This window comes from Nannobrachium achirus, assembly GCF_963921795.1.
Source record: "Nannobrachium achirus genome assembly, chromosome: 21".
Classification (NCBI taxonomy): Eukaryota; Metazoa; Chordata; class Actinopteri; order Myctophiformes; family Myctophidae; genus Nannobrachium; species Nannobrachium achirus.
In genome coordinates this window covers 34938428-34959053 of record NC_137828.1, presented here as the reverse complement: position 1 = coordinate 34959053, position 20626 = coordinate 34938428, and the positions used below count along the sequence as shown (strand labels likewise).

Below are 20626 nucleotides of genomic sequence, written 5' to 3'. Positions count from 1 at the left end.
CCACCCTTCCTTCCTCCAACTACAGGGGGAAACATCATTCAGAAGAGTCCGTTCTTGAGTCCAGCTCCTCCGTGCAGGATCATGGACAAATGCATGTCCACACCAGCTCCAATCATGCAGCACATTCGGCACGTCGATACACTTTTTCACTGTAAACAGTGAAAACATTTGGCTGTCATTTGACTGAGTTCACCGCAATACCAGCCTCTCTGGGTGAATTTATGGCACAAGCTCCATTATTGCCATTCATTGTCGTTATTATTGTTCCCAGTAGATGTCCCATTGAGAAGGTCCTAGATATACTCACACTGCTTGCACTTCCTAAACTATTTCCTTAGTTTTTACACACACAATGTGTGAGTAGGTGAGTCACACAGAAACAGAAAGACATGGCTTTCTCTCTCTTGCACCCGTGTGCGCGCGCACCACACACACGCACGCACGCACGCACGCACGCACACGCGCACGCACGCGCACACACACACACACACACACACACACACACACACACACACACACACACACGACACACACGGTGTGCAAGGTCTGAAGTGTTTATAAACCCTGTTCATATTACACATTGGAATCAAAATACTAATAATAGACTAGTGACTAATAGATAGACTACTGCTTTGACAAATGATTTGTCAAAGAGAAACTGTAGATGATGCGTAGGCTACATGACCTCATCTTAAACACATGCGAAAAAGAGAGACCATGAATGTAGCTCTCAACTCGAAACTGGTAAAAAAGACAACGCCTATCCTTTCCTTTTTAATGTAAATACCTTTTTTTCTTTTTTTCCCCCGACTTATGTTTTATTTTTGCATAGTACTGTGTTTTATTTGGTTGTCATTTAATGTTGTATGAATTGAGTAGGCCTACAAAGGGACCCCAATTTAAACAAGCCAACAAGCTTTCTTTTGGTCTTTATCATTTTAGTTTACCTTGTATCAGTGAACTGCATGTACTGTCCTGTACCTTTCCCATGCAAACGTCTAATAAAGTATTCAATCAATCAATATTCAATCAATCAATGATGACAGAGACGATTTTAAAATTGCATGAGATCAGTGATCATGTTGTAATTTCGTTCTGAGGTATTAGACCTACTGCTTTATAAGAGCAACATGGAACAGAATATCAGCTATAATGGCCTCAACCTCAACATAATGCACATGCATCAACAGCACCTTTTGTGCAGCATGCATTTCTGGCAATTGTAGCATACTGAATAAAATTATATTAAATTAATTCAGGCCTAGAGTACATTGAATTAAATTATATTATATTCACAAAATATGTATTTATTTCCCTTCTTTTTGGAACCTTTGCACATGCACACACCGGGAGTCATAAAGTTAAAAAATAAAAATAAATAAAAAAGAATATAAAGAAAAGAAAAAATAAAGAATAACGGTGACCAGGCCTACAGATATGCCATCTTAAACAAGAGGCTATGGCCTATACAAAAGTAATAATAGCTAAAGGATGTAGGCCTATTATAGGCCTATATGTTATACAGTTAAATACACTACTGTCTGTTTTGCAGTAAGAAAAAATAATTTCAGTTTTTTTTATGGCAATCACCCGAAATTAACCAACCAATTACACCCATGAGACTATTTGGGCGCACTCACAGAGATACCTCCACCCCAGGCTCTGTTTTAGCAACAAGCACTGATTAGCCTCAGTTCCTGAGCATAGAATGTTTCCTTGAGCTGTAGCTTACAGTACATGAGCTCTTGGACATTTTATTAGAACTTCCATTTCATAAACTCATCAGGCTCAGGAAACGCAACGCCCTGCGTGCGTGTCGATCAACCAAGCGCTCCAAGCGCGAATAGAGCCGTGGTTTGCCAAGCCAGGCCGCAGAGGTCCATATTATCCAAACAGTGTCCCGTAGGATAGGGCTTATCTCACTGAAAACACACAGTGTTTTAATAGACGTTTACAAGTCGCACGCCACACGACCATGCAGATATCTCCACATTTCAAAAGGCCAGAAAATGAATGCAACGTGCGGCGTGCCAAGAGAGCGCATGTCTACTGGAGGCCTAAAATCCCTTTTATAAATAAGGAGCGCGGAATGGCAGGGAGCCAGGGACCGTCTGACAGTGACAGCTGACTGGTCCTTATGTTCCACTTCCAACTTTTAGAGCAATTAATCCAGAGACTTGCGGTTGCAAATGTATATCAGAGCGTAAAGAAACCTTGGACCTTAATGGCACATTTTATGTAGGCTAGTAAAGATAATTTGAGGAGTGCTTTCTATGTCCGTTTTATTTCGCTTTGTAACTTAAATTTCAATTCAATCAATTAATAACATAAAACAGTTAATTACACATATAGGCTACAGTTCTGTAGGCCTATCGGTTACATCAGCCAAAAAAAGCTGCAAGTTAGGCTACTCACCTTTTGCGTACACCCCACACGACGATCCAAATATTATACAGAAGAAAATTAACTTCATGTTGCCTCACGACTCCTGGTGTGTGCCGAGAACGTTTTAAAGATGAAAAAGACAAACACGTTTATGTTTAATCCTGCGTGTCTGCCCAGTAGACTACAGCAAACCTGGCCCAGTACAGTTCAGCATGAGTGGCGAGGTGAGTGGAAATGGAGGAATGGTGGGTTTCCTGAGGAGAGTTATACAGGAGATCAACAGAACACTAAACAAGCATGAACTCCAGTGGAACTTTTTCCCACCGAATTCGATAGTGGCACCGATTTATACGGTTCCCACAGTCAGCCACCGGATAACGGACTTCCGACCGTGACGTCCATTGCCACACGCCCACACCCATGGCGCGGACCCGCAGCTGTGTAGCCTACTGTTGGTTAATGAAGTTTCGCTAGATTGCCAAAAATAATACAAAAAAAATCCAGTTTGGACTTCTGACTCTGAGGGTCCTTGTTTGACCTACAATTAAGCCCACGTATTCGGCCCAAGGAAGACGTTTATGCGTTAAACACTATCATTCATGATGAGGGAAGATCTGTGCGTAAAGACGCACAGTGCGTAATCTTGTTAGACATGATGCTGATGTGTGCTGTGGCACGTAGGCTGCAGGGATTCCCTTTTTATCATTTAAAAAGCAAAGAAAAGGGGAAGGATACATTTGTGGAACATAGGCTGCACATTCCAAAGCTAAATGAAAAAAAGTAAAAAATATCTCACATTGCTGATTCAGATAAACTGTGATTCCAAGAAGGAATACAAGTGTTAATAACTCTGTATTCCTTCTTGAAATCACAATCATGTCCATGTATGTCAGACAATGGGACACTAGGCTTTTGGTTGACATATCAGAGAGAAATATGATTTTTATTATGTAATCATATTTCAAATGTATAGATGCCCACAGGGATCTCAGTCTAGCCTGGAAGGCATGCATAGGTCTACTATTGATAGTCTTTTTCACAATCCATTATCCAAGTCATGGAACTCATCAAAATATGAAAAAATGTGGCAAATAAAATATCAAGAACCAAATCTCATTGAAGACTCAGTGAAGATTCAACATGAGATGCACACACTGATAACACCGGGACATGCTGCCACTGATAATAGTGTCTTTAATATGAATCCAAATTCCTCTCATTATCTTAAACAATAATGTACAAACAAGTTGTATTTCAAAACCAAAGGATGATTTGAATGGAGCTTTTATCACTCCTTCAAGACAAAGAGGATCGAGGTGATGCTAAAGATTGGCCACTGGGCGGTGATATCAGCTGCCTGAAGGCAGATGCCATGGGGAGGGGCTGCTCAAGTGTCCCATTGGATGAGGGCTCTTTCACTGTGGCTCATAAACAGTGGTACTTTGCAGTCATTCAGAAAGTTTACAAAAGCATGCACATCCCAACAATGAACACAGGTGGTCCACAGAAGAACACATGAAAAAGAAAAATAGAGTGCACACACTGGATAATGCTCCCATGAACATTTATTGGATTACCACCAACTTAAGTGATAGTTTGAGCAGCAAGCTCTTCTTCAGACATTAGCATCATACAGACCTGTCAGGTGACCTGACCAAGTAGTGTCATGTAAAGGCGTGTCTCTATATGACACAACTGTGACATTGTAATTTCATGAAATGACTTAAGAGCGGAAAAATTTGACCAATTTTCGAAAATAAGACAAAATATGTTTTTACCATTTTGGGGGAAAAAATTACATTTTATTTATTTTGCATGTAATGACATGCCAACTGAAAATCGGATTAATCAAAAAAGAAAAGGAAAAAAAAACAGATGAAGGAAATATGAACAAAACACCTGCATTTTGAGGATACATGGGAAAGTCCCCTGGAACCCCAAATGATGCCTCTGCACATGATACAGTACAGTAAGTGTCTTACTTGATGGTAATTCTAACCATTTTCTGTGGAGTGCCGCTTTGGGGCCCGATCCAAACTGGCATCACCACCAAGGCAAGCAGGAGAGTATTACAGCACAAAAGAAAGCACTGAGCACTGGGTCAAGTGTTCGATGGAAGGTATGTGCCCGTTAACATTCTCAATCAACTTGACACCTGGGCTCATTGTCAGTGTGCTGACAGCTTGTTTGCAGCTCAAAAAGTGCCTCTGTTGTTGGTTTTGGTCAGCACACTTCACAGTTCATGGGAGCATTGTCCAGTGTGTGGACGGTATTTTCCACTTTGCAGTCATTCACATGGATCTTGGCCTCTGTCCCGGAAGGAGGAAGCCCATGGGAAGATTTAGTCTTCATTACACCATGGTCTTTCTGGAACTGACCTTCAAAACCAGACTTCTGGTTGTATTTTAAGAAGTGTCATTACAAACTGGCAGGAGAGGAGGTAAAGTGGACAGCATATAAAACGAAAATAGCAAAGTATACAATTCATTCCCTACCTGGGCCTTGCTCACTACTAATATAATATTTAAAAAGGAACCTATGACTCAAATAAACATTTGATATTCAAATACACATACATACAATACATGTTTATAGATGCATACAATGAGTCATGAACACACACATACAGTACATGAAGTGTAAATGAGGACAAAACCGTATGGCTACATACTTACAGGGAGAGAACTCTTCCCACATGCAATTAAAGAAGCGAACTGGCTTTTTTTGACCTGTGTGCGATACGTGCCACGCTCACCGTCTCCTCACTGAACGTGAACGATACAGCTGAGAGAAAAGGTGCCAGAATTTGCGGGAGAAAGAGGGAGAACAGCTGTAGTGCTGAGCTATAGGAGAGAAGGACATCACAGGACAGAGAGGGCGAGGACACGCACGGAATCAGTGTCCATTTATTTTTTATTTTTTTGAATGGCGCCAGACTAGAGGCAATCGTAAAGAAAACTCGGCCAGTCTGGGGAAGTAAGAGCACCTGCCATGTTTCGCCTTGTGACGGCCGTACTCCCGGAACCCCCTAAAAGTAGCGGGGACCCCTGACTGAATGTGTCCTTATGAATACCATCCTTTAGTCTGAGCATGGATTCCGGTTCTAAACCATTAGAAGTTTGGTCTGTGTCTGTCCCTCTGTGTGTCTGTCATTCAGTCAGTCAGTCAGTCAGTCGGTCGGTCAGACCTGTCCTTTCGTCTGCTGGTGGATCCAGTCTGCGAACTTGACCAGCTGCGTGTAGACTCCGGGGCGGTTCTGCCTGGCACAGCCCTCGCCCCAGCTCACGATACCTGCCAGGAACCACCGCTTGCCCCGCTCCAGGCACACCAGAGGACCCCCTGAGTCCCCCTACACACACACACACACACACACACACACACACACACACACACACACACACACACACACACACACACACACACACACACACACACACACACACACACACACACACACACACACACACGAAAATACACAAAGAAGTACATGAAAGACAAGTATGTTATATCACAAAATAAACAGAGAAGATACACTTAAAAATACACATACACACCTGACAAGCATCTACCCCTCCATTCAGGTTCCCAGCACAGAGCATCCTGGGAGTGACAGCATCATCATATAGCTTGTTACATGTGTTCCTGCTGATGATCCTCACTGAGGCCTCTTGCAAGAGAGATGCCAGCTCACCTATAATGTCATATCAGCACTTTAATTAATATTAATCACAGGCACACACTCACAGATGAGTGCAAGTAAATATGGTACGTGGGAAAAGGGCATGGAAATGACAACTGCATCGGTTATAAACACGCCGTTTTGCGCTGGGTGTAATAATAATAATAATAATAATACATTTTATTTATAAGGCACCTTTCAAGTCACTCAAGGTCGCTGAACAACAAATTAAAAACAACAGTTAATACAAGATCACAATTTAAAAACAAAAACAGAGTAATTTGCAGCAGAGCAATGGAACTCGATGAGGCTAGTCATATGCCTGCCTAAACAGGTGGGTTTTGAGATGGGTTTGAAATGTGGTGATTGAGTTGCAGTTTCTGATGTCAGGGGGGAGGGAGTTCCAGAGGTGATTGACTGAAGGCTCGTAACCCCATGGTGGAGACACAGGCTGACGGTTTGTCAGGGGGGGTCAGTTGAATGGAGGAGGCGGACCTGAGAGTGTAAGATAGGACCCTCTATTTTGTTTACTTTTCTAGTTCTTGGGACGACTAGTAAGGTTCACCAGCTCTCACCATCCTCCATAAGCACTCCCCAGCCTGTGACGAAACAGCTGGTCCCTGTGGTGAAGGAATGTGTGGGCGCGGGGACACACACAGGCTGAACCATTTCATTGAAGAAGATGGGAACGCTGAGCTCCAGGAGGGCGATGTCGTAGTCAGAGGTGAACTGGTCATACTGCGGGTGAAGCAGGATGCGACGGATCGGCCTGGTAGCTGCTCCATTGTTACCCGCGGTCATCACACGCATGCCCATGTACGCACGCCACGCACGGGCATCCGAGTATCTGTAGGCACAAAGGCAAGGAACCTCTAATGCATGTGAACATGAGGTGGCATTTTATTAGACATCAATTATCATTAGAGCATTATACAGACAACTGATGTCATATGTAAAAATTAACACATTATTACTCATTCTAAATTAATATATTTCCATTTTTTTCCTTTGGTTTATGCATGCAGAATTGCGGATATGTGTCTATAACATTCTTGATTTTCAAAGCTTGGAGCAGGTGCGCCCCTCAGAGCTGACCCGCGCATCATTAGCGGCGACTGTTTATGATCACTGGTGGTTTTTCTTTTTCTCACTTTATGGCCTCTGAGTCCTGGAAGCAGTGTGCAGCCGAGATGAGCCAGCGGTTGGAGACAAGCGAGGCCCCACACACGTGGCCATAGCGATCCATCTGGAGGCTCACCTGCCAGGGCCACGAGCCGGCCCCCGCATCAGACCCTCCCACTATCTTAGTACGCTTCTTAGGCCTCGTACCACAACCTGGTAGGGGGGTATAGAACAGGACGGAGGGTTAGGGGGCAGGCAAAATCCTCTTTCTTCCCCAAGGAAACAGCTGGGTTTTATTTGTTTTTGTTTTCCTATCACAGAAATGAATGGTCAGGTGTGCAAAGAAATGTACTGCTCACCACATCGCAGCTCATCAGAGCCGTCATAGCAGTCTTTGTATCCGTCGCATTCAGGGTTGATCTTACTCACACACTTTCCATTGGCACATTTGTAGGAGGATGGAGTGCAGCCTTTCTGGACTAAAGAGAATGAATGTTCTCAGTAAGAGGAAAGGATAGAGCAGGTGTCATACATACAATACATCAATCATTGTGGGCTCGCTGCGAGCACACGTATGTTATCTTCATTATTTATCTATCAAGTTCTCCTCGACGGTACAAAGGCAGGGCCCTTAGCCAATGAGGTGCAGCCAAAGAGTAAATTTTTGTGCCCATACATGGTGTTACATGTGAGCCCACACTGTTTCGTAGGAACAGTATTTCTAGTTATATCATATTATTCTTGTAGTTGCTTCCATTAGGAGATTCCATACAGTATCCCATAGCATCCACTTAAACACTATATATACTTTGGCTATTAGAAAATAGCAGATCTACTGCATGCTAAAGCAACTTTATGCTATTGGCAATAGCCCAACAGTTTACCAGTATACAGTAAATCACTTTTTAATGTCTTGGATGGCAGGAAAAAAGGACAACCTGTTATGGTAGATGAATGAAAGAATACTCACATGCTCTTGTGCAGTTGATTTCATCACTACGGTCTCTGCAGTCTATGATGCCATCACACACCGAAGACTTTGGCAAACACACCTTGTTGGGACACATGTGGTAGCATTTACCTGTAGAAAACACAGCAAACACCAGCATTCATCACAGACATGCTTCACGTGTGTGCCATGATTATGTATACACCCACTTTCTTTCACGTGTGCACAACACATTGTTGCTTGATCTTTCGGGGGAAATTCCTTCAATGTTTTTGCCAATAATTATGTTCCCAAAATAGGTATACCAGGTTGAAAGTGGATAATTGTGATGCATTCTGAGCTTGTATATCTGCTCTTGTCAGAAAGCAACACAATTGTATGATGGCATATAAATGAGGCTTTACTCACCAGCACCGCAGTCGCTCTCTTCACTGCTGTCTGAACAGGAGCTTTGACCATTACACAGGCTGCCATGTGGCTTGCACTGACCACTGCCACATGACACTTCTCCTGGCTTGCAGAGCGCTACATACAAGACATGCACAGTTGCGCGCACACACACACACACACACACACACACACACACACACACACACACACACACACACACACACACACACACACACACACACACACGGCCTCAATTTATCATTAGCAATCATTTGTTTTTGGTTCAATTAGTAATTAATAATTTTGCAGTTTGAAAGCATATGCACTGTGGCTAAAATGTAATGTGTAAAACCTGATCATAAGAAGCTTAGAAAATATACATAATTGAAGCTTAGATTTGTTTGCGCTCATGATCTAAAAATACACAATCTTGGGTGAAACAATATTAGCAAAGGGTACACTACTAGTTTGATTTACTGTACAGTACAGATAGTCTATGTGAGCTGCTGTTGGACCTGCCGAGCTTACAACATCCACAAACTTACAACATCTAGCTTCATCCCGGCCATCTGAGCAGTCTTTTGTACCATCACACACCTTCCTCAGAGGGATACAGCGTCCATCACCACATCGGAACTGTCGAGGACAGGCTAGAGGAGACACACATGAAAGAAACATCACTGAGAAATGTTCTCACAGTTGCAGCAATTAACCTGCAGTTTGAAAAGTGTGCCTCTGGGCTGTGACCTAAAACACCTCCTCTGTCTGAGAGCATTTGGGAGAGGAGATTCATTGGCAACACTATCCTCTGAAAAAAGCCTTGAAAAGCCTTTGAGCAATCCTCAGTGCATAACTGTAATGCATATGTACTGTGCCCTGGTCTGCAGCCCCTAAAGCCAATGCATTGAGTTGGGCCTGGCAATGGGGCCAGGGTTTTGAGCTAAACTGGCTTGGGAATCGCAATTATGCTGCTGTGATATTAGGAAAGCAGAAGCAATTGGACTTACTGCTGTCAGGATTGAAGGCCCGGTAGAGGAGATAGAAGCCCTTGTGAGTGAGTGACTCATCGGAGTGGAAGTGGAGGGAAACAGGAGAAGAGTATACACGCTTCTTGTAGCTGTCTGGCAGTGGATTACATAATCTGGAAAATGAAAGTAATGAAGTATGAAATGAAACTCATACCACCAAGTGTACAAAAGCATTGTGACAATATTTTCTGTTCCTGTTTGTGCCATATAACAGCATAAATATAGGCTAATCCATAATTCTTTCCCTTTCCAAAAGTATTATAAAATATAAAAGAAATTACTCATCATAGAATGTTCTCAAAGGAAAACACACACACACACACACACACACACACACACACACACACACACACACACACACACACACACACACACACACACACACACACACACACACACACACACACACACACACACACACACACACACACACACACACACACACACACACACACACACCACACCTGATCTTTGGCGCCACGCCCAAAGGGGGCACGGACCACCGCTCTAGACGGTCACGCCTCAGTATACTTACTTGACCCCTGCGATGTCCAGCCAGTCCTTCTCACAGCCGTCTGAGGACGCGTCCTGAATGTCCAACGTCACGATCGTCAAGGAGATCTGGTATCCTGGCAGTGGCGCCTGGAATATGACACCACATAGGAGCAGGGTTCACATGTTGGAATGTGGAGAGGCAACAGAACAAAGGTACCATCCTCTCTCCCTCTCTCTTTCTCTTGATCTTTATCTTTGCCTTTCACTTATAATCTCTCTCTCTCTAGCCGTCTATCACACATACATTGATACATGCGCATACACGCATGCACGCACGCACGCACACGCACACGCACACACACAGGGGCATCACAAGGGGGGGAAAAGTGGGACTGAGTTACTAGGGCCCAAGGTGGAGGGGACTTAATTATTTTATACTTTAGCCATTGAAAAATAGCAGATATACAAGCTCACTGCCACGCTGCGAACTTGTAGATTTTTGAAAAGTCGTGAAAATGTGTGCAAATCTTTGAATATTATGTATTTTTTAACATTTGTAACTAAAATGTTGCTTCTGGGGGGGTTCCTGGAACTAAATATTTTGAGATGGGGGTTCCGTGGCCAAATACATATCATTTTGGGGGTCCTTCACATGGAAAGGTTTGAGCACCACTGACATAGAAACATATATATATATATATATATATATATATATATATATATATATATATATATATATATAATGTTTTTACTTAGCAAAAAAAAAATAGCAGTGCCGTGCTGTGAGCTTGTATATCTGCTATTTTTCAACAGTTAAAGCACAAAATGCCCACAAAAATCCTACCAGTCTAAATGGGTTAAACCCACTCCCCCTATGAAGAACATTCATGGGGGCCCGCAGTGAATCCCAGTACCCAGGGCTCAGAATTTGGTGCGACACCCCTGCACACACAGCTCACCCTCAGTGTCCAGCTGCAGTCCACATTGGGAGGGTAGTAGGATGGGTAGTAAGGTGAGGCCAGAGAGCCATTCCAGGAGGAGACGGAGCCTCCACAACCTGCAGGGGGAGACATTACACACAGAGAAAAATAACCCAGTGTTCAAAAACAACACCAAGTCAAACTTGTTTTATGTCATGTGATGTGACATATCTAGCTGAGTGTGTGTGTGTGTGTGTGTGTGTGTGTGTGTGTGTGTGTGTGTGTGTGTGTGTGTGTGTCTGTGTGTGTGTGTGTGTGTGTGTGTGTGTGTGTGTGTGTGTGTGTGTGTGTGTGTGTGTGTGTGTGTGTGTGTGTGTGTGTGTGAGTGGTGTGTGTGTGTGTGTGTGTGTGTGTGTGTGTGTGTGAGTGCGTGTGTGCGTTAGCAGTCAGACCTGCTTTGGGGATGGCCTGGAAGAAGGCTTTGAAAACGGCTCCCTCCCGCTGCCTACTGAAGGAGAAGGTGACCAGCATAACATTCCCAGAAGACGTTAGCTTCATGACTGGAGACGAGCCAGGCGCAGGTGGGCCAGACACAGGCAGACCACACCACCTGGGACAGGCACATACCTTCAGCATAATATGCAGAGTGTGTATAGCTTGGAGGCTCATGGTCATTGGTACTGTAGGTCAGCATATAAAGTGGGAAACTCAAGTCACATATTTTTGTTCAATACAACATAGGCCTACTAAGTACGTCACTGTACTGTATGTAATATGCAGTCTGGTATGTAGTTGTGGTCTTCAAAGAAGCCAGACTTTTTACATGCGTCCTGTTTTTTGAAAGTTCTATGGAATTCTATGGAAAATCCTGCAGTACTACTGCACGTCGTATGCCAGGTACTGAAATATGTGAAATATGAAATAAGTACCACATCCATGTTCAAGAGTGGAACCCAAAGGGACTCCATAGCTCCTTGTCTCTAAAGATATGGAGACCCTGCCCCATCTCCAGTCTCTGCTGACCTGGAGATTGGAGACCCCCATCCAAAGATATGGAGAGCCTCCACCCCCCCACTCTCCACAAACCATAAAAAAATAACCATGAATAGAAATGTACAAATACCTGGCAATGATCTTGTTCTGTAAAGGCAGCAGGAAATCGTAAGCAGACAGTTTGTGGGCAGAGCAGCTTCCGGGCGTGGCTCCATGCAGGGTGAGGACAACCAGTCTCACAACGTGACCCGAGGGGACCCGCAGACGCCACTGGTAGTACGGCTTCTTGGGGTTCACCAGACTCAGGGTGCGGTTGTTGCCATATTTGGCATAGAGGTCAAAGGACATGGCTACACAAGGAGAATGATGGTGTCATTTATGTATCTTCTATTAGAGCAAGTAATGGACATACAGTACATCATGGACGAAGTGGTGTCGCAGACAAACAGTATTGAGCAATCAATGTACTACAAGAGCAAGAACACGTTACAAGAAAAGTGCAAAGTAACACATTTAAATGCTTAAAAGGCATTAGTCCAGTAATGATCAGGATCAGAGCACAAGCCCAAAATCAATCAAGCTAAATAATGCATTGCAATGCATTGACAGCTTCTGATTAACTCTGCCTTGTGTTGGGATGTTCACACAGGATGTGGATAGACATCAATCACATAGCCTATATGGCAGGCAGCAACTCAATGCACTTGTACACATTGAATGTACAGGTCAAGATGGTCTGCTACAGTTGAAACCGATCATCAAATCGGGAAGAAAGGTGATTTAAATTACTTTGGGAACATGGCATTGTTGTTGGTAAAACTTTATTGTCACATCACAGGTTTACAGGTGTAAAACAGTGGGTGAAATTCGTTTTTGTGCAAGCTCTAGGGTTTACTGAGAATTAGTTAGGTAAAGTTAGCCGAAAGTTAAACCAATCTGGGAACTAAATCAAAATCAATATCTTTCTTCACAAATGTGTTCATAAAGGTGTCAACTATCACCTCTGAACTTTCTCAATCACAACTCCCTTGGGGGGCTTTGTGGGAACCGATAAAAGTTGGGGGTATCCCGTGGGCCTGGGATTAAAGGGGGGGAAATAAAAAATGGCCAATATGAGCGTATGAGGTGTGTAATTAGGGTATTTGAGGGCTGCTGAATCCATTCCAACCATTAGTTATCAGTAAAAATGACTCCTTGGCCATAAAATAGGCCACAACAAACTACCTTTTTGTGTCCACAAGACATAATATTGTCAATAAAAAAATGGTTGGAGTAGGGTTTGAATTCATGAAATCTATTCAAGATCAGGTGGGTAAGCGCACATCATGACACACATGATAACATGATACAATCTGACAAGGAACACTCAAAAGGGTTTAAAGCATAGGGACTAACAGGACACAGGTGAACTCGAATGACATGATTGGCTAAGCCTTAGCCAATTAGGCCTATTTTATGGCCAAGGAGTCATTTAAACTGAAAACGAATGGTTGGAATGGATTCAGCAGCCCAAAAATACCCTAATTACACACCCCATATGCTCATATTGGCATTTTTTTCATTTTATCCCCTTTAATCCCAGGCCCAGGTATCCCGATACCCCCAACTTTTATCGGTTCCCACAAAGTCCCCCAAGGGAGTTGTGATTGAGAAAGTTCAGAGGTGATAGTTGACACCTTTATGAACACATTTGTGAAGAAAGATATTGATTTTGATTTAGTTCCCAGATTGGTTTAACTTTTGGCTAACTTTACCTAACTAAATGGTCCGTCCGAAAATTAGAAAATATCCAGTGAGCAGCCGTTCTGTGGGAAATAACCGCTCGCTACAACCAAGAGCAGTTCATAGCATCTCTGAACGCACAACAACGCAAACCTTAAGGCAGATGGACTACACAAGCAGAAGAACACATCGGGTGCCTCCTGTCAGCTGTCAAGAAGTTAACTGAGGCAAGAAATGTACACAGGATCGCCAAAATTGGACAATAGAATATTGGAAAATGTAGATAATGCTTCCCTTACCTTGGAAACCCAGCTGCCATTTCCCACTCTGGATGTTATTTGGGTTTTTAATCTTGTCTGTCTTGTCATCTGAGTCAAAGTCATCAGGGTCCAAACCTACACAGGCACACAAGAAATGTCATCATACATAAAAACTATATGCAAATCCTACCTATACAACAAACATTTATACGGTAACATTGTGGTGTGTGTGTGAGTGTGTGTGTGTGTGTGTGTGTGTGTGTGTGTGTGTGTGTGTGTGTGTGTGTGTGTGTGTGTGTTATAAAAAGGAATAAGTGTTAAGTAGATATATATTTCCATGGTAATCATTGTTCAGCAACAAGGGTCTTCCTATTGCTCCTCTTTAGTAAACAGAAAATTCATTTTCAGGTTGGTATACCAATTTTATACAATCAGGAGAGCGATCTCATACAGGATAAACAAGTGAAATGGAAGAGATGAAACAAATAAATGAACAGACAAAGTTGGGGGCGCCTGCTGGGGGAATTTTCCCAGAGTATAATTTGTCAGGATTCCTTGTTACCTGTTGTCTCATTCTGAATGATGTGAAATAAGGGTTATTTGTGTTTTGTTCACACCTGACAAAAGACCATTGATATTAAATATTGATGATGATAGTTAAATAAAAATCTTTTAAATGCGATGCATATGTATGTGACTTTGTTATGGTCCAACCAAAAGTACATTATGTCAGGAAATATAGTGTTATAGTGTTTTAATATTTTCTAATGTGGCCCCCTTTTAAAAAAGTTTGGACACCCCTGATTTAACCTGTTAACCTGTCTGAATCAACAGGGCAGCCATGAAATTAGGACACACTCCTTCTCTTTTCCTTCTGTTATCAGGAGATGGCAGAAGGAGATCGTCTTTTTTTTGGCGTGCAATGCCAGTGTGTCAAGTTCAACTAAGTATAAATCACCCTTAAATCAGCACTATGTAGTTTGGGGTCCCTGCAAGCATGTCCGGTGAGGACACGCAGTGATTGGCCAGTCTTCGCTTTGACTAGCAGTTCTGCCTTGATGCCTTGGCAAATGTCAGTTGTCTCCCCTATATAGACGAATACACGTAGCGCTGCCGTGTATTTGCGGTGTCGCGGTGCGTAGCTGTGGCTGTTGACACCGCAGTTATGATTCAGGGACGTCCTGAGTCTGTACATTTATGGAAGGATGATTGTTATTGCTTAAACATGTAACTTTATAATTTTGTGGGACATAATATGCTACAAAAGTTACATAGTGACACTTTAATGTTGACAGCAGGGGGCCTGTGTCATCAGGAGATGACAGAAGAAAAAGGTGCTGATATTGTTCTTTAAAGGTGTGTGATTTGTGACTGACTCAACCACTTACAGTAGTACTTAAAACACATTTGCGACATCGCGTACTGTACATGTCCAGCTCATGAACTGTGTTGACTTGCTATTGCTTTGCTATATTAGTTTAATAGTAGAGAACTTTTTATTCCTGCGACTTGCATCAGGCACCATTAAAGTCAGCCAGTTAGCTGCCTCTCCTATAGTATGTACCTGTCACCAGCCAACAACAGTAGGCTATCTTAATGGTGTGTGTCGTAGAGTTTATGTTATCATGATTGATTAAGTAACGTCAATAACAGTAGTAGATATTATATTATCATGATTGATTATGAGTGACGTTAGTAAGAGTAGATTATGCTGTATCATGCATTGAAGACAACATGATGTTCTGTAAGATGTTTTCCTAGGTTGATAGATATTGTTTATGTTACAGCTTGTCCTTGCAATGCCATGTATATCTAGGGTTTGATTTCCTTTGCTGAGGCAGAATCTCGGTACCACAGGCCTGTGGTACTTCTATTTACACAATCACTTGTACTATCCATTGTATTAAACCACCACCACCACCTTATGCCTTTGCCTCTGACACTTCTTTATTTACGTCTTACTGACAGAACGTGAATTCCACCACAGTGTGCAACAGGCTCAATGTTTTTGAAATAATCTTTAGAAAGAACCATAATCAAATTATGCACATGATATTTAGATGCTGGGTTCACAGGAACACTTTGTAGAACCTGCACACTAGGCTCAAAATACTCCTTTAATATTTATTTTGAAATTATGACTATACTTCAACCTGAAATGGCTCTTCATCAGGTCTCCATATGAATGAATATCACTCCAAATCATTACCACTATTAAGATCCAATTCAGGCTGAAATGTCATATCTTCTTTTGCAGCATAGAGGTCTATATTTGCAACAAATGGGCCACTCTACCGAGCAAGCTGAGCAAGTCCATGTCTCTGTTCATGTAGTAGCGCTGCTCGTTACGACTGTCCAGCAGCTTGTTGGTGCCCGGGAGTCTCCTCTGCAGCCGTTCGGGACCCCGCCTCCGGATCTCCATGGCAACGTTGTCCGGGGCGGAGAATTTACTCCAGTAGAAGACATTGAGGCCCTGCGTTCCTTCACTGTCACACACATGGTTTACAATGTTGCTATTCTAAAGGGCCTGTTACACTCGGTTGTGCACCAGTGTCGTGCACCAAAAATAGCTGATCTACAAGCTCACAACGCATCACAGAATGGTGCATTGTGAGCTTCTATGTCAGCTATTTCTGGTGAGTGACACCGGTGAGCAACTAAGTATAAATCACCCTTAAGGGCCATTCACACTGAGCACTCTAACTGTAAATATAAATACTGTATATAGTTTTAAAAATCGTTCAAAGTCAAGTGGATGGCAGAGTTCATACCAACTAATACTATATTAAAAACAAAATACAATGGTGAACAATATAGTTAAAGTTATAGTTATAGTGCTCATTGTGAACGGTTCTTTAATATCGACAGTGCAGGACTTGTTGGGCATGCATGAATGTCACACAGTACAATCCTGAGTGTTCATAAAATAAATGAGCATTTTACATTCAGAGTTAAATCTACACTCAGGATTGTGTTTTTGCATATAATAGTTTTAGAATGTGACTTACCTGAAGGCAATAATTCCTGAGTGTAGGTAATAGGAGCTCCACGGGGATGACTCATAGAGTTGTGAGAACTGTTTTTCAAAATGCACAGAGGACAGAGAGAAGGGGAATCAGTCAGGGCAATGGCATACATTGCACACTTTGACACAATAGACGTTACATCACATCACATAACCGCTTGTGAGGTCACTTCACTGGGCCGGCAGTGTCTCGGGTGGCAGAATGGCGTGGCTGCTTGGGAAGTTCCCGGTTCGATCCCAGGCTCCCCTGGGTTAGTGTCATTGGGCAAGACACTGAACCCCTAAATGCTCCTGATGAGCAGGTTGGTGCCTTGCATGGTCTCCTCCTCCGTCATTGTTTGAATGTGTGTGCGAATGATTGAATGTAATGCACATTGTAAAGCCTTTGGATAAAGACACTTTACGAATGCACCATTTACCTTTTACTTCACCAATGTATGACACACAAGCGCACCTGGTGGTTGAGTTCTTGTGTGTGAGAGAATCCAAATGTGTGTATGTACCTATATGTGCATGAGAGTGTGCACAGAAAAATCATCTGTGTCAGTTTAACTCAGTGTGTAAAAAAAGGACCCAAATGGTCGGGCCCATTTTTACACTCTCAGAGTTAAACTAACACTGAGGATTTTACTGTGTGTGTGTGTGTGCGTGTGTGTTGATTTGGAGCAGCACAGAGGTCCTTTTGTGTCCCTCTCACCTGCCAGCCTTGTAGAAGCAGACCCTGGGTGGTATGGGCTGCTGGCCCCGGGTTCACCTGCTCTATAATGAACAGATGGCCATGCAGATACTATGACCACCTGACTAGCCCACTGACTCACCCACAGGGCTGATTACTAGGAAATTAGAGTAAATTGCCGAGGACCTAACAAGGGGAAATGTTCACCCATTATCAATCAAGCGTGTCCTATGTAATCAACCTGATCATATAGGTGCAGTTCCCTCCCTGCCCTCTCTCACAAATGCAAGGTTCCCGATTCCCCTTATTGGAGCCTGATGGATCCCCGCAGACTCCATCCAGGCCCTTAGTCCCTCTTTCCCCACCCTGCCCTACTGCCCCGTCTCTCTCAACCCCTGCCTGGAGTTGTGGTCCTCTCTCCCTCTGCATCGAGGGGCACAGAGTGGCTGATTGTGTGAAGGGCAACACAGACAATGTTTTTATTGAGGGGCTGCTCGTCCTCTCACTCTTGCTGCCTGGGCCTTCGCCGGGGCTCACAAATGCCAGGCTTGTCTTCGGCCCTGAAAAGGGCCCTGTCTCTGGGGGTCCCAGGACTCACGCACACACTGGACCAGGGTCCTGTTACAGCAGCTTTACATTTAACACCACCAGAGAGAGAGGGAGAGGAGAGAGCGAGGGAGAAGAGAGAGAGGGAGAGGCTTCAGTGGAAGAAAGAGGAAAGAAAGAGGACAGAAAGGAGAGGAGGGCCACTAAAAAGAATACAAATTCAAGAGAGACACTTGGACAGAGAATAAAGCGCGGGAAGAGGGCTGCAGCGCTTTGCAAACGCGAAAGGTGAAAAAGACAGAAGCAAGTAGGTTACTGTAGGGAGCCAGGTCACAGACGGAGCATCAAGATCAGTTTGAGCCAGGAATAGGAAGGGTCAAGCAGCACTCAAGAATGGCTTTCAGGGAAGACACAGTGAGGCGATCATCACTCGCTTGCTGCTCTTACACTCACATAATGGTTCAAAGCCTGAGCCTGTCGGCGGAACTCTGGCGAGGTGGAGTTAGCCAGGTCCAATGAGAAGTTCAGGCTGGGGAACTCTACGCTGCCGCCAAGGTAGAACACTGAGGGAGGCGGAGCTTAGAAAAATAAAATAAAATAAATTGCAGGGATTTGAGATTGGTATGAGTTCAGAGGTCAGAATGTTTCAAAACAGGCTTTGAAGACTTTTATGTTGAATATGAGGATGCAGACTGTTATCTCTGACAAACACGGATAACACTGTACTCACATGTTAAGAAGTGTAGAGTCAGTGCAACAGCAGCAGTGAAAGGGAAGAAGGGCAGGATGCCTAACGTCCATCTCCTCCATGAGCCACAGGGTGGTGCTTGGTCCACCTCAAGCTTCTCATCTGCCTCAACCTCCAGCTTCATGGGGTGGCTCTGTAACTGGGTGGGCTCCTTTGAGACCCCCTCTCCCTTCCAGAGACAAACATAACTCACACATCATACTACTTGATATATCTATGCTTCTCTTGTGGCTAATTTCTTTACAGTGTGACTACAGAACGAGATGAATAAAGAACAAATGCGGAAAGCTAATTGACCTTTGTACAAAATCTGTGCACCGACCTGCATCCTAACGTTGCGCGCATACTTAAGCAACACTGATTTATTGAGAGCAACGGTGAACATCTTTTCCAGTGAAAGGATCTTCTAAAACATTTAACGGTTTGGCAAAATTCCCTGGGGGGAAACACAAAGCGTGGCAAGAGGGGTCTGCTTTCCCACGGCCTGGCGCTGTGGTGTCAGCACTCCATCAAGTAGCGCACTCTGACATGGACATTCATGAGAAAGAGAACCAGATACCCATAGAGACGGATTTTACAATTAAGATGAGCCATGGCTGAGTGGACTAAGCTGATGAACTGCCGAGATCGTTCAGCCGCCTTCCTCTGATGAGGGGAAATCCTGGTCTATCAAAAACCGAAGGGGAGAAACACTTTACAAACACGCTTTTTAAAATGATATAGCCAAACCTGGCATTAACATAATACGTTACTTGCAATGAGAGATGGTCTGTTTTGCTTCATTTTCTCTTTGTCCTGGGATCAGACAGATGAAAAAGAGCGATAGGCTACTGAAGCCATGTCTCTTACCTGGGCAGCAGGCTGGCTGGCAGCAGAACAACTATGTCCATGGCCACAGACGCTGTAAACTTCGCAGGTTTTGCTTTTGGGGTGAGTCCTCATGGCACGGTCCCGTTGAGCTCCGGAGAGGCGATATACAACAATACCTCAGGCATAGAAATGATGGAGAGAGGAAACCCCTGCTATCGCTTCTTTGAAAAAAGTGCAGAAACCCGACCTGAGCGGCTTGGATGCGGCGGGCATTCACTGCACTGCCGTATACCTGGACGGCAGGTGTCACACAGAGCCCCACAATGCAGTGCGGGACAATGGGTCCACTATGAAAGGGTACAATCCACACAACCATCCGTGCGACAGATATTGTGGGCAACATCCTCGTTGTGTATGTGGAGGAAAGTTGGTCGGACAAAAGACTGTTTTGAGAGGAACGTGCGCAAGGCATTAGGATAATAGGAACTTGGCTGACATGCCCTTGGATCTTCCACAGGGGCACAAAACAAGATAGAAGCTACAATTATACACTGTGGATGATACAGGAGATAAAATGGTCTTATTGGCAGAAAAACAGAATTAGTAAAGTGGCATTGCAGTAATAGGAGCATGGTATTTTAGAATTCAAATCCTTCATGTGCTCTTTTTATTTTTCGATCATGTTTTATTTTTTTTGCATCAAGATCTCAAACCACTTGACACTTTTCATCTGATCTGCAGTAATACAATAGGCGAATGGTAAAAACTTTACACAGTGTGCAATGGTAACCTAACACTGCTTTTATGAGAGTCTGTAATCAACAGTACAACACCTGTTGACAAGTGCGTGAATGGGATGAAATACTGGAGGTCGTATG

At 43.6% G+C, this 20626-nt stretch overlaps 2 protein-coding genes across 2 annotated transcripts in view; both read right to left on the bottom strand.

Annotated features, from left to right (window-relative positions):
* Nucleotides 1–2543, bottom strand: part of flt1 (fms related receptor tyrosine kinase 1) — a gene marked incomplete at its 3' end in the record, with an annotated part of 57788 nt that extends 55245 nt beyond the window's left edge. The window contains exon 1 of the mRNA XM_080751570.1: nucleotides 2416–2543. Within this exon, the coding sequence (XP_080607696.1) occupies nucleotides 2416–2473 (58 nt within the window). The 5' untranslated portion in view covers nucleotides 2474–2543. The remainder of the gene's footprint in view (nucleotides 1–2415) is intronic.
* A 3023-nt stretch (nucleotides 2544–5566) lies between these two features.
* LOC308307121 (suppressor of tumorigenicity 14 protein homolog) lies at nucleotides 5567–19919 on the bottom strand (the record flags this gene model as incomplete). The annotated part of the gene is made up of 19 exons (XM_080752272.1): nucleotides 19788–19919; nucleotides 18921–19107; nucleotides 18644–18768; nucleotides 16952–17019; nucleotides 16239–16429; nucleotides 13983–14078; nucleotides 12092–12311; nucleotides 11421–11578; nucleotides 11008–11105; nucleotides 10089–10195; nucleotides 9533–9666; nucleotides 9071–9175; nucleotides 8544–8660; nucleotides 8157–8267; nucleotides 7546–7665; nucleotides 7216–7399; nucleotides 6640–6911; nucleotides 5940–6076; nucleotides 5567–5734 (listed from the first exon to the last, which is right to left on the bottom strand). Exons 1-19 carry the CDS (start codon nucleotides 19878–19880, stop codon nucleotides 5567–5569), a joined length of 2691 nt encoding a protein of 896 aa, XP_080608398.1. The 5' UTR covers nucleotides 19881–19919.
* Nucleotides 19920–20626: the final 707 nt, after the last annotated feature.